General features: G+C 47.5%; 1 protein-coding gene across 7 annotated transcripts in view; it reads left to right on the top strand.

The window, feature by feature from the left end:
* The window catches only part of LOC134966647 (scyllo-inositol 2-dehydrogenase (NADP(+)) IolW-like), a 455266-nt gene extending 440453 nt beyond the window's left edge, over nt 1-14813 (top strand). For all 7 annotated transcript variants that reach the window (XM_063943552.1, XM_063943551.1, XM_063943553.1 and 4 more), the window contains one exon: nt 14332-14813. In XM_063943552.1, coding sequence (XP_063799622.1) covers nt 14332-14457 — 126 coding nt within the window. In that variant the 3' untranslated portion in view covers nt 14458-14813. The remainder of the gene's footprint in view (nt 1-14331) is intronic.
* The last annotated feature ends 210 nt before the right edge of the window (nt 14814-15023 follow it).

The following is a 15023-nucleotide window of genomic DNA, read 5'->3' as shown; positions in this document are numbered from 1 at the left end:
AAGCAGTCGATTGCTCGTTGGATTTGTAACACAATTCAACTTGCACATTCTGTGGCAGGCCTGCCACAGCCTAAATCTGTTAAGGCCCATTCCACAAGGAAGGTGGGCTCATCTTGGGCGGCTGCCCGAGGGGTCTCGGCATTACAACTCTGCCGAGCAGCTACGTGGTCAGGGGAGAACACGTTTGTAAAATTCTACAAATTTGATACCCTGGCAAAGGAGGACCTGGAGTTCTCTCATTCGGTGCTGCAGAGTCATCCGCACTCTCCCGCCCGTTTGGGAGCTTTGGTATAATCCCCATGGTCCTTTCAGGAACCCCAGCATCCACTAGGACGATAGAGAAAATAAGAATTTACTTACCGATAATTCTATTTCTCGGAGTCCGTAGTGGATGCTGGGCGCCCATCCCAAGTGCGGATTATCTGGAATACTTGTACATAGTTATTGTTAACTAATTCGGGTTATTGTTTAGGGAGCCATCTTTCAGAGGTTCCTCTGTTATCATGCTGTTAACTGGGTTTAGATCACAAGTTGTACGGTGTGATTGGTGTGGCTGGTATGAGTCTTACCCGGGATTCAAAATCCTCCCTTATTGTGTACGCTCGTCCGGGCACAGTACCTAACTGGAGTCTGGAGGAGGGTCATAGGGGGAGGAGCCAGTGCACACCACCTGATCTGGAAAAGCTTTACTTTTTGTGCCCTGTCTCCTGCGGAGCCGCTATTCCCCATGGTCCTTTCAGGAACCCCAGCATCCACTACGGACTCCGAGAAATAGAATTATCGGTAAGTAAATTCTTATTTATATCCTTCTGGAGATCCAGTATGATCTCCAGAACTGAACACGGTATTCTAGATGAGGGCGTACCAATGACCTATACAGTGGCATTATTACTTCTTTCTTTCTTTCTCCTACTGATTCCTCTCCCAAAGCAACCAAGCTTCTGACTTGACTTCCTCATTGCTTTGTTACATTGCTTTCCTGCCTTTAAGTTATGTGAAATAGTGACTCCTAGATCTCTTTCCTTCTAAGTTGCTTCCATTATATGATAATACATTTAGCCTATGACTTTTTGTGACCAAAGTGCATGATTTTGCATTTTTTGGCATTAAACTGTAGTTGCTACGCTCTTGACCATTCCCTAGTCTATGAAGGGGAGCTAGTATAGGGCTTGTAGGAGAGTGGAGGCAGACCAAGAAGAGGAAGATGAACCAGGCTGCAGCACAGACTGGAGTGGAGAGAGGTGGGAGACAGAGAGGCCATATAAGAGGAGGTCACAGTAATCCAGTCTTCAGATGACCAGTGAGTGGATGATGGTTTTAGTTAGCTTCATGGTGAGAAAGGGTCTGATTCTGGAGATATTTCCGAGATGAAAATGGCAGGACTGTGAATGTTGCTGAATGTGTGGTTTGAAGGAGAGGGAGGAGTCAAGGAAAACTCCAAGACAGCGCACTTGCTGGTAAGAAGAGATGGCTGTGCTGTCAATAGTTAAGGAAATTGAGGGATTGGTTATTTGGGTTCTGATACAGAAAATAGACATCAAAAGGTCGGCAGGGTTAAAAGGTTGACAGGGTCAAGCGGTCGACGATCAAAAGGTTGACAGTCAAAAGGTCGACACAAGAAAAATATTTGGGGGTGTCTTGTGTTTTAAAACATTTTTTACCACATTTTTTTAAATGCTTCCCCTTGCAGGGTAGCTTTGCTTGCCACAAGGTTACTAATTGTGATAGTTTGTGACATGGATAGTCAATTTTATGAAATGCGTTCGCTTGCCACTAGGGAAGCCAATCCCGGGCCATTTTTTCAATCCCGGGTATCGGGATTGAAAAATGGCCAATCCCGGGATTGTCTTTTGGCTAGGTGGCTCGCCCCCTCGCCCCACCCCGCCCCGCCCACCATGCACATATAACTCACCATATACCGGGGGCGGGCGGGCAGGAGGGGAACATCCTTTGAACGCTGCTGGCGGCTCCCAGCAGCGGCTGACAGCGCAACGTGACCTCTCACGCTGCGCTGGGGACCCGGAAGGAGGAAGCCAGGCAGCGTTTGAGCTCAACGCTGATCCTCAATCCCCGGGATTGGAGCTTCCAATCCCGGGATTGAATCCCGGCCATTTTTGGCCACCATACTTGCCACACTTCAGGCTCGGTGGCTCGCTCCGCTTCGCTCACTACAAGGTTACTAAAGGTAATAGTTTGTGACATGGATAGTAAATCCAGCAAAAGTTGCAAAAATGTAAAAAACCCTAAAACATGTGTTGAACTTTTGACCCTGTCGACCTAATGACTGTAGACCTTTTTAGTGTAGATCTATAGACCGGATACCAGTTATTTGGGAGGGTGGGCCAGTCTTAGACATGTTAAGTTTAAAAAATCTCCGGGACATTCAGGATCAAAGAGACACCTGGAGATATGAGTGAGGGGAGATGGGGGGGAGGTAGATCTGAGTGTCCACAGCATAGAGAAGATAGTGGAGCCCTAAAGATTTGATGAGCACATCTAAAGAGGATGTATAAAGAGAGACTCGAAGAGGTCAAAGAACAGAACCATGGGGGACAGCTACTGGTAGTGGAAGTGGGGGAGAAGTGGAGTTTTGAGGGGAGACAGAAAAGGATTGGCCAGAAAGGTAGGAAGACAAGCCAAGAGAGTGCAGTATCATGCAGACCGAGGGAGTGAAGTATTTGCAGGAGGAGAGGGTGGTCCACAATGTCAAAAGCAGCAGTATGGTCAAGGAGTGTAAGCACAGAGTAGTGGCCCTTGGATTTGGCAGCAAGTAGGTAATTCACTTTAATGAGCACAGTTTCTGTGGAGTGGAGAGTGTGCAAGTCATACTGCAATTGGCCAAGTATGAAATGGAAAGAAACAAAGGCGGTAAGGTGGTTGAAGACAATTTGCTCCAGGAGTTTGTAGACAAATGGAAGGAGAGAGTGTCAAGATCGATGGTGATTTTTTCAGAATGGGTGAGACCAGTAGCGGATCTTGCTATGGGCAAGCAGGATTTTTGCCCAGGGCGCCACCTTCCGGTGGGTGCCGCCGCCATCCGGAGGGCGCCGCCGCTGTGGCAAGATCCGCTACTGGTGCCACCCGGTGCAGTTTAAATCTCCGGTGCTGTGCGGTGCGCGATTAAGTCATCATGCACTGCATTGTGGGAGCGGCACATAGACGAGGTCATAATTGACCTCTAGTGTCTATGCGGTGCTATGGGAGAGACGTCATGACGTCTCTCCCATAGATCAGAGGAGCGGAGCCGGCGGCTGGAGATGGAGGGCAGCAGGAGCGAGGATTGTGAGTATTATTTTTTTTTTGTGTGTGTAAGTGGCGCAACTAGGGGGCACAACTCTACAGGGGGCACAGTCAGGGGCGCTGGAATGTTTTTAGGTTGGGGGGGGCGTAGAAAAAATTATTTTGGCGCCCCCATGATGCCGGCCTCCTCTACCTTTTTAGCCTCCCAACGCTGTGCGGATGAGCGCTTACCTGTAGATCCATGCAGGCGGCATCTCCTTTAAAAACAGCCTGCTACCGCAGGGTGCTATGTCCTCCTATCTTCAGTTGTGTCCTAGCCACCGCCGGCTGTCTCTCCTTCACAGATGCATTACTGGGAGGAGGCGTGGCCAGGCTGGGACATCTCGGGACCATAGCCACGCCTCCCAGTTAATGCAACTGTGAAGGAGAGACAGCCGGCGGTGGCTAGGACACAACGAACAAAGATAGGAGGACACAGCACCCTGCAGTAGGAGGCTGTTTTTAAAGGAGATGCCGCCCGCAGGAGGGCCGGTGCTAGAGTGTTTGGCGCCCCCCTGCAAATGATAAGTTTGCGCCCTCCCATCCGTAAAAAAGGGACAGCGCGCACAGCAAAAAGGGGTGTGCTCACACAAGGAAATGGCGTGACCACAATGGTACCGACAATTCAAATTATGCCATACAGTATTACAATCTTATTCGCATTACCCCAAACGTAGTGCACCTGATTTATATTATGCCACAAAATAGTGCCCCTTATTCATATTACGTCACACAGTAGTGCCCCTTATACACGTTACGCCACACAGTACTATCCCTTATACACAATGCCCACAGTAGTGCCCCTTAGAGGTATAGCTAAGTGCCATGGTGCCCTGAGCAAAGGTATGTTTCAGCGCCACCTCCACTGTATTGAATTGGGGGCATCTTGCATTTGAAAAGAAAAAGATAGTTTAAAAGAAATTGATGACAGGGCCAGTTCTAGACCTTGAGGAGCTCAGGGCGAAAGTTTTCTTTGGTACCCGCCATGCTGAAAACAGGGACAGTGTGCGCCGAAGGTGCGCAAAAAAAATATAGAGCCAAAGAATAGTACCAATTCACATTACCCTGTACAGTAGTGTCGGTTAGTCACATAACACCGCACAGTAGTGTCCGTTAGTCACATTACACCGCACAGTAGTGTCCGTTAGTCACATTACACCGCACAGTAGTGTTTACTAGTCACATTACACCGCACAGTAGTGTCCGTTAGTCACATTACACCGCACAGTAGTGTCCGTTAGTCACATTACACCGCACAGTAGTGTCCGTTAGTCACATTACACCGCACAGTAGTGTCCGTTAGTCACAATACACCGCACAGTAGTGTCCGTTAGTCACATTACACCGCACAGTAGTGTTTGCTAGTCACATTACACCGCACAGTAGTGTCCGTTAGTCACAATACACCGCACAGTAGTGTCCGTTAGTCACATTACACCGCACAGTAGTGTTTGCTAGTCACATTACACCGCACAGTAGTGTCCGTTAGTCACATTACACCACACAGTAGTGTTTGCTAGTCACATTACACCGCACACTAGTGTCCGTTAGTCACATTACACCGCACAGTAGTGTTTGCTAGTCACATTACACCGCACAGCAGTGTTCGCTAGTCACATTACACCTCATAGAGGTGTCCATTAGTCACATTACACCGCACAGTAGTGTCAGTTAGTCACATTACACTGCACAGTAGTGTCCATTAGTCACATTACACTGCACAGTAGTGTCCATTAGTCACATTACACTGCACAGTAGTGTCCGTTAGTCACATTACACCGCACAGTAGTGTCCATTAGTCACATTACACTGCACAGTAGTGTCCGTTAGTCACATTACACTGCACAGTAGTGTCCATTAGTCACATTACACTGCACAGTAGTGTCCGTTAGTCACATTACACCGCACAGTAGTGTCCATTAGTCACATTACACTGCACAGTAGTGTCCATAAGTCACATTACACCGCACAGTAGTGTCCATTAGTCACATTACACTGTACAGTAGTGTCCGTTACTCACATTACACCGCACAGTAGTGTCCATTAGTCACATTACACTGCACAGTAGTACCCTTATACACGTTCCGCCACACAGGAGAGCCGCTTATACAAGTTATGCCAGAGTAAAAGCCTCTTATACACGTTACGCCACAGTAGAGCACCTTATACACGTTATCCAGCTAGAGCCCATTATACATATTTGCCAGGTACAGCCCATTATAAACATTATAGGGGTCATTCAGACCCTGCCGCAATAGCGGCCCGCAGCGCAGTTTGTTGGTTGCAGCAAACTGTGCATTGTGGTCGCTTCTCCGATGGATGCAACCACAATGTGATTGACAGGTGACAGCGTAGCGGGGTTAAGGCAGGGTGGTGCCGGAAAAACGGGGGCAGATGTGTCCGCAATCTATTTGCGGATGCATCGGGAGGCGGCCTTACACATGCTGGGCGGCCTTGCCCTGTGCTGGGCGGCCCTCAGGATGTGCAGGGATGAATGCAGATCTGGCTGCGTATGCAGCAATCTGCTTTCATCTCTGAATAACCCCCTATGCCAGGTACAGCCCTCATTACCTCCACAGTGCGGCCCCGGTACCTGCAGGAGGTCCCGGCTCGGGCGCTGCTCCTCCTCTCTCTTCTCCGCCTCCGGTTTCTCGCAGGCTCCGCTACTCCAGCAGCAGTGGCTCCGTAGGATGTCATCAGTGACGTAGAGGGGGGGGGGGGGGGGGGAGCAGGTACTAATTGCCTGGGACTGATGGAGGGGCCCCCCTCCCTCCTTACTGGGCAGCAGCATAAGCCCTCATGTTGGCAGCACAGCTGCAGTGTGCTGTGCTGCAGCGAGGCTGCTGTTACTGCTCCGCCTCTGCCTGTTCCTGTACAGGTGGTGGTGGGGGGGTGATCACACTGATCACATTCCCCCCTTCGAATTGACCCTGGCTGAGGGGCTGAGCCAGGGCTGGGGACTCAGTCAGGGGTCACTGTCAGGCACTGCACAGATTCCCACCCTAACAGTTTTCCATAAGGGGGCGTGGCCACGCCTTCCGCGATTAGGCCACGCCCCCAACACGTCTCGGCAGCAGCGGAGCTTTGTGTGATCTGAGGCCGCACACTGGGGTGGAGACGGGGGGAGGGAGCGGCGCTGCACGCTGCCAGCGCTGCCGCTACCTGTCATCCAGTTTGACAGGTCCAGCGGCAGCAGTAGGGTAGAAAAGCGGGGAGAGCGCCTCCCTGCTTTGCATACCCTTGTGGCCGAAGCGGTCCCTTACGCATCTGTCATATTTTGGGGGGGCAAGCTGCCCCCTTGCCCCCCCCCCCCCCTCCGTTCCGACGCCCCTGGGCACAGTACTGGGGGCAATACTACTGGGGGCACAACTCTACAAGGGGCACAGTACTGGGGGCGATACTACTGTGGGCACAGTACTGGGGGCACAACTACTGAGGGCACAGCTACAGGGGGCATAACTGACCACGCCCCTTCTCCATGAAGCCACGCCCCTATTTTTTCCCGTCCTGGGCGCCACAAGATCTAGATCCGGCCCTGGGTGAGACAAGGGTATGCTTGAATGAAGAGGGGACAGTGACTCATAAGAGGGAATGATTGAAGTGATGAGCAAAATTGGAACAGACAATGGGATAGAGAAAGCCGGAGGAGGGGGGAGGTGGAAGGGTGCGAGGACTGTATTAGGGTCATGAGTTGATCTCCAGATGTGGGGAAAGGAATAGTGACAGCGGTGCCACTCATTGCCTGTTATAGCATCTGGGTTTTATGTATCTTGCTGTTGTTCGCTTCGACCTGGCATGCTATGGATTATCCATTAAACGCCTACCAATATAGATACTTGGAGAACTGGCCCTACTAGTGCCACATTGGTTTACGACATACAGTATTTGAAAATCTGCACAATTCTTAAAGGTGGTTAAACTGGATATAAACAAAAAAAATCATTGGTGTCCTCTGTGCTTTCTGCTTAAAGTGTATATAAGGTATACACCTGATGTTCATTAAACCACACTACATGTACAGTACATACAGTATCTAAAAAATAGTTTTCCACTACAGTGTTAAACCACTAAAGAAAAGTCACTAGTTGGCTGCCACACCGTATAACAAGTGTTTAGTGTTTCCAAAAACAAATGAATGACCTAAAACAAAAAAAAACATTCCATGTGGTGAAGTATTGTCAGTATTTGTAGAACTGAGTAAATTAGATTATAATGCACTGACATTCTTTTTAATCTTTATAGCCTTTTGTTAAATATCAAGCTCTTCCTTTGATCTTTCCACCTCCCCCATGGTTGCTTGGGAACAGAAATAATTGTAATCTTATTAAATAAATTTCCAAAGCACTCACATGTAAGGAACATAAATCCAGCGTTCAAACCAAAGTCCTTTTTGTTTTCTCTAGCATCCATAAGGGATATTGGGGAAATCTAGTACGATGGTGTATAGACGGGGTACAAAGGAGCCGGTGCACTTTAAATTTCTTCACTGGGTTATTGATAACTATGTTTCTGTATGTGGATTATATTGTTACTGTTATTAACTATGTTTCTGTATGTGGATTATATTGTTACTGTTATTGATAACTATGTTTCTGTATGTGGATTATATTGTTACTGTTATTGATAACATTGTTTATGTATGTGGATTATATTGTTACTGTTATTGATAACTATGTTTATGTATGTGGATTATATTGTTACTGTTATTGGTAACTATGTTTATGTATGTGGATTATATTGTTACTGTTATTGGTAACTATGTTTATGTATGTGGATTATATTGTTACTGTTATTGATAACTATGTTTATGTATGTGGATTATATTGTTACTGTTATTGATAACTATGTTTATGTATGTGGATTATATTGTCACTTTGTCTTTGTTTTGTTCATACTGTCTCTGTTTATGTAAGGTGCCGCGGACCCCTTGTGATGCAATATAAATAAATGATGATGATAGCAGGTTGAGTATCCCTTATCCAAAATGCTTGGGACCAGAGGTATTTTGGATATTGGATTTTCTCTAACGTCCTAGTGGATGCTGGGACTCCGTCAGGACCATGGGGAATAGCGGGCTCCGCAGGAGACAGGGCACATCTAAAAAAGCTTTTAGGTCACATGGTGCGTACTGGCTCCTCCCCCTATGACCCTCCTCCAAGCCTCAGTTAGGTTTTTGTGCCCGTCCGAGAGGGTGCAATCTAGGTGGCTCTCCTAAAGAGCTGTTTAGAAAAGTTTTTTTTTAGGTTTCAATCTCAGTGATTCCTGCTGGCAACAGGATCACTGCATCGAGGGACTTAGGGGAGAGATTTCCAACTCACCTGCGTGCAGGATGGATTGGAGTCTTAGGCTACTGGACACTTAGCTCCAGAGGGAGTCGGAACACAGGTCAGCCTGGGGTTCGTCCCGGAGCCGCGCCGCCGATCCCCCTTACAGACGCTGAAGAGACGGCAGAACGGAGGTCCGGAAAGCAGGCGGCAGAAGACTCCTCAGTCTTCTTGAAGGTAGCGCACAGCACGGCAGCTGTGCGCCATTGTTGTCACACGGCTCACTGACTCAGTCACGGAGGGTGCAGGGCGCTGCTGGGGGCGCCCTGGGCAGCAATATAATTACCTTTAGTGGCAAAATAAATACATCACATATAGCCATTAAGGCTATATGTATGTATTTTAACCCAGGCCAGTTCCTTAAAAACCGGGGAAAAGCCCGCCGAAAAAGGGGCGGAGCTTATTCTCCTCAGCACTCAGCGCCATTTTCCTGCTCAGCTCCGCTGGTGAGGAAGGCTCCCAGGTCTCTCCCCTGCACTGCACTACAGAAACAGGGTAACAAAGAGAAGGGGGGCATAAATTGGCGATATTTATATATTAAGAGCGCATATATAGTAAACAACACCTTCTAGGGTTGTTTATATACATTTATAGCGCTTTTGGTGTGTGCTGGCAAACTCTCCCTCTGTCTCCCCAAAGGGCTAGGGGGTCCTGTCTTCGATTAGAGCATTCCCTGTGTGGCTGCTGTGTGTCGGTACGTGTGTGTCGACATGTATGAGGACGATGTTGGTGTGGAGGCAGAGCAATTGCCGATGATGGTAATGTCACCCCCTAGGGAGTCGACACCGGAATGGATGGCTTTAGTTATGGAATTACGTGATAATGTCAGCACATTACAAAAGTCAGTTGACGAAATAAGACGCCCGGCAAACCAGTTAGTACCGGTTCAGGCGTCTCAGACACCGTCAGGGGCTGTAAAACGTCCTTTACCTCAGTCAGTCGACACGGGTACCGACACAGATGAATCTAGTGTCGACGGTGAAGAAACAAACGTATTTTCCAATAGGGCCACACGTTATATGATCACGGCAATGAAGGAGGCTTTGCAGATCTCTGATACTGCTGGTACCTCAAAAAGGGGTATTATGTGGGGGGTGAAAAAACTACCTGTATTTTTTCCAGAATCAGAGGAATTGAATGACGTGTGTGATGAAGCGTGGGTTAACCCCGATAGAAAACTGCTAATTTCCAAGAAGTTATTGGCATTATACCCTTTCCCACCAGAGGTTAGGGCGCGCTGGGAAACACCCCCTAGGGTGGATAAGGCGCTCACACGTTTATCAAAGCAAGTGGCGTTGCCGTCTCCTGATACGGCCGCCCTCACGGATCCAGCAGATAGGAGGCTGGAAACTACACTGAAGAGTATATACACACATACTGGTGTTATACTGCGACCGGCAATAGCCTCAGCCTGGATGTGCAGTGCTGGGGTAGTGTGGTTGGATTCTCTGACTGAAAATATTGAGACCCTGGATAGGGACAGTATTTTATTGACTCTAGAGCAATTAAAGGATGCTTTCCTTTATATGCGAGATGCTCAGAGGGATGTTTGTACTCTAGCATCAAGAGTAAGCGCGATGTCCATATCTGCCAGAAGAAGTTTATGGACGCGACAGTGGTCAGGTGATGCGGATTCCAAGAGGCATATGGAAGTATTGCCATATAAAGGAGAGGAATTGTTTTGGGTCGGTCTTTCGGACCTGGTGGCCACGGCAACTGCCGGCAAATCCACTTTTTTACCTCAGACCCCCTCCCAACAGAAAAAGACACCGTCTTTTCAGCCGCAGTCCTTTCGCTCCTATAAAAAGCGACCAAAAGGACAGTCTTATCTGCCGCGAGGCAGAGGAAAGGGTAAGAAAGGGCAGCAAGCAGCCCCTGCCCAGGAACAGAAGCCCGCCCCGGCTTCTACAAAGCCATCAGCATGACGCTGGGGCTTTACAAGCGGACTCAGGAACGGTGGGGGGTCGACTCAAGATTTTCAGCAATCAATGGGTTCACTCACAAGTGGACCCGTGGGTCCTGCAGATAGTATCTCAGGGTTACATGCTGGAGTTCGAAAGGTCTCCCCCTCGCCGGTTCCTAAAGTCTGCTTTACCAACGTCTCCCTCAGAAAGGACGTCGGTTTTGGAAGCCATTCACAAGCTGTATTCTCAGCAGGTGATAGTCAAGGTACCCCTCCTACAACAGGGAAAGGGGTATTATTCCACACTATTTGTGGTACCGAAACCGGACGGTTCGGTAAGGCCTATTCTAAATCTGAAATCCTTGAACCTGTACATAAAGAAATTCAAGTTCAAGATGGAGTCACTCAGAGCAGTGATAGCGAATCTGGAAGAAGGAGACTTCATGGTGTCCTTGGACATAAAAGATGCTTATCTACATGTCCCGATTTACCCCTCACACCAAGGGTATCTCTGGTTCGTGATACAAGACTGTCATTATCAGTTTCAAACGCTGCCGTTTGGGTTGTCCACGGCCCCTCGGGTCTTTACCAAGGTAATGACCGAAATGATGGTTCTTCTACGAAGAAAAGGCGTATTAATTATCCCTTACTTGGACGATCTCCTGATAAGGGCAAAGTCCAGAGAACAGCTGGAAGTCGGTGTAGCGCTAACACAAGTAGTGCTTCAGCAACACGGGTGGATTCTAAATCTTCCAAAATCTCAATTGACCCCGACAACACATCTGCTGTTCCTGGGCATGATTCTGGACACGGTTCAGAAAAAGGTATTTCTCCCGGAAGAGAAAGCAAGGGAGTTATCCGAACTTGTCAAGAACCTCCTAAAACCAGGAACTGTGTCAGTACATCAATGCACAAGAGTCCTGGGAAAGATGGTGGCTTCGTACGAAGCGATTCCATTCGGCAGATTCCATGCACGAACATTTCAGTGGGATCTGCTGGACAAATGGTCCGGATCGCATCTGCACATGCATCAGCGGATAACACTGTCACCGAGAACAAGGTTGTCTCTCCTGTGGTGGTTGCAGACTGCCCATCTGTTAGTGGGCCGCAGATTCGGCATACAGGACTGGGTCCTGGTGACTACGGATGCCAGCCTACGAGGTTGGGGAGCAGTCACAAAGGGAAGAAACTTCCAGGGCGTGTGGTCAAACCTGGAGACGTCTCTTCACATAAATATACTGGAGCTAAGAGCGATCTACAATGCTCTAAGCCTGGCAAAATCGCTGCTTCAGGGTCAGCCGGTGTTGATCCAGTCCGACAACATCACGGCAGTCGCCCACGTAAACCGACAAGGCGGCACGAGAAGCAGGAGTGCAATGGCAGAAGCTGCAAGGATTCTGCGCTGGGCGGAGAATCATGTCGTAGCACTGTCAGCAGTGTTCATCCCGGGAGTGGACAACTGGGAAGCAGATTTCCTCAGCAGACACGACCTTCACCCGGGAGAGTGGGGACTTCATCCAGAAGTTTTCCACATGATTGTGAACCGTTGGGAAAAACCAAAGGTGGACATGATGGCGTCTCGCCTCAACAAAAAATTGGACAGGTATTGCGCCAGGTCAAGAGACCCTCAGGCAATAGCTGTGGACGCTCTGGTAACACCGTGGGTGTACCAGTCAGTGTATGTGTTCCCTCCTCTGCCTCTCATACCAAAGGTACTGAGAATTATACGGAAAAGAGGAGTAAGAACAATACTGGTAGCTCCGGACTGGCCAAGAAGAACTTGGTATCCGGAACTTCAAGAGATGCTCACGGAGGATCCGTGGCCTCTACCTCTAAGAAGGGATCTGCTTCAGCAGGGACCTTGTATGTTCCAAGACTTACCGCGGCTGCGTTTGACGGCATGGCGGTTGAACGCCGGATTCTAAAAGAGAAGGGCATTCCTGAGGAAGTTATTCCTACTTTAATTAAAGCCAGGAAAGAAGTGACCGCACAACATTATCACCGCATTTGGAGAAAATATGTTGCGTGGTGTGAGGCCAAGAAGGCTCCAACGGAAGAATTTCAATTGGGTCGATTCTTACATTTCCTGCAAGCAGGATTGTCTATGGGCCTCAAATTGGGGTCCATTAAAGTTCAAATTTCGGCCTTATCAATTTTCTTCCAGAAGGAATTGGCGTCAGTGCCTGAAGTACAAACTTTTGTCAAAGGTGTACTACATATACAACCCCCAATAGTGCCTCCAGTGGCACCGTGGGATTTGAACGTGGTTCTAAATTTTCTCAAATCTCATTGGTTTGAGCCTTTAAAATCGGTAGATTTAAAATACCTTACATGGAAGGTAACCATGCTGTTGGCCCTGGCTTCAGCCAGGAGAGTTTCGGAGTTGGCAGCTTTGTCATACAAAAGCCCATATCTGATATTCCATTCGGACAGGGCAGAATTGAGGACACGTCCTCAATTTCTCCCTAAGGTGGTTTCGGCATTTCACTTGAACCAGCCGATTGTGGTGCCTGCGGCTACTAGCGACTTGGAGGACTCCAAGTTACTGGACGTTGTCAGAGCATTAAAAATATATATTTCAAGGACAGCTGGAGTCAGAAAATCTGACTCGTTGTTTACATTGTATGCACCCAACAAGTTGGGTGCTCCTGCGTCTAAACAGACGATTGCACGTTGGATATGTAGTACAATCCAACTTGCACATTCTGTGGCAGGCCTGCCACAGCCTAAATCTGTAAAGGCCCATTCCACAAGGAAAGTGGGCTCATCCTGGGCGGCTGCCCGAGGAGTCTCGGCATTACAACTTTGCCGAGCAGCTACGTGGTCAGGGGAGAACACGTTTGTAAAATTTTACAAATTTGATACTCTGGCTAAAGAGGACCTGGAGTTCTCTCATTCGGTGCTGCAGAGTCATCCGCACTCTCCCGCCCGTTTGGGAGCTTTGGTATAATCCCCATGGTCCTGACGGAGTCCCAGCATCCACTAGGACGTTAGAGAAAATAAGAATTTACTTACCGATAATTCTATTTCTCATAGTCCGTAGTGGATGCTGGGCGCCCATCCCAAGTGCGGATTGTCTGCAATGCTTGTACATAGTTATTGTTACAAAAATCGGGTTATTACTGTTGTTGTGAGCCATCTGTTCAGAGGCTACTTCGTTTGTGTTATCATACTGTTAACTGGGTTCAGATCACAAGTTGTACGGTGTGATTGGTGTGGCTGGTATGAGTCTTACCCGGGATTCAAGATCCTTCCTTATTGTGTACGCTCGTCCGGGCACAGTACCTAACTGAGGCTTGGAGGAGGGTCATAGGGGGAGGAGCCAGTACGCACCATGTGACCTAAAAGCTTTTTTAGATGTGCCCTGTCTCCTGCGGAGCCCGCTATTCCCCATGGTCCTGACGGAGTCCCAGCATCCACTACGGACTATGAGAAATAGAATTATCGGTAAGTAAATTCTTATTTTTCCGTATTTTGGAATAATTGCATACCATAATGAGTTATCATGGTGATGGAACACTAGTCTAAGCACACAATTCATTTATGTTTCATATACACCTTATACACACAGGCTGAAGGTCATTTAATACAATATTTTTAATTACTTTGTGTATTAAACAAACTCTGTGTACATTGAGCCATCAGAAAACAAAGGTTTCACAATCTCACTCTCACTCAAAAAAAGTCTGTATTTCGGAGTATTCCGGAATATTTGGATATGGGATACTCGACCTGTAATACATATTATTACTATTCATATTTTTTTAATTAGAAGTAGTAGTATTACTTGGTATTAAAATATGATTTGTTGTTGCTTTTCAACAGAATAATGATCCATCACTGGTGAAGACTGGCCCAGATGAGACTCTGCGAAGTCACCTGCTGGTGTTCCAGGCTGAGAAATCCAGGAGAGATGGCTCGGTGGTGCACATCGGCAGCGATGGACAATAAGTGCCTGAAACATTTCATTTTCTACCAGACGTGTCCTTTTAAACACGGGAAATTTTCTGTACTTTGCACGTCAATGATTTTAGTGATTATTTTATTTTTATTTTTAAATCCTGTCTGTGGACTTTAGACTGGATTCATATATTAATATGACCATTTAGAAGGAATAATAAATGTGAAATGCATGTTTTATATAGCTATCACTTCACCATCAAGACTTTCGCTCTTATCGGGGTTCCTGTCGTGGCAAGAGAGCTTTGATAAATACGCTTGAAATACATTCCTGTCTCTCACCGCAAATAGGATAGTCTCTGTGTCATCTCTAAATTAATAAATAAGCCCCTTTCAGGAAACCGAAATCTGCTGCAAGTTCTACTCTTTCCTAATACTTTCATTGACTTGATCTTTGTGTTTTTATTATGAATTCTTTCCTTTTATCATTTTATAGGCCTGGTTACTTAGACATACTATACACGACTTATAGGGCATTTCCATGGCAAACCAAAGAAACATATTTAATATGAATCTGGGTACATACAGAATGTTCCTTGGTAGGTTTAGGTGATAGC

The sequence above is a fragment of the Pseudophryne corroboree genome, chromosome 10 (assembly GCF_028390025.1).
Source record: "Pseudophryne corroboree isolate aPseCor3 chromosome 10, aPseCor3.hap2, whole genome shotgun sequence".
In the NCBI taxonomy this organism is placed as follows: Eukaryota; Metazoa; Chordata; class Amphibia; order Anura; family Myobatrachidae; genus Pseudophryne; species Pseudophryne corroboree.
The sequence above is the reverse complement of the archived record's forward strand: the minus strand, read 5'-3'. Positions and strand labels throughout refer to the sequence as shown.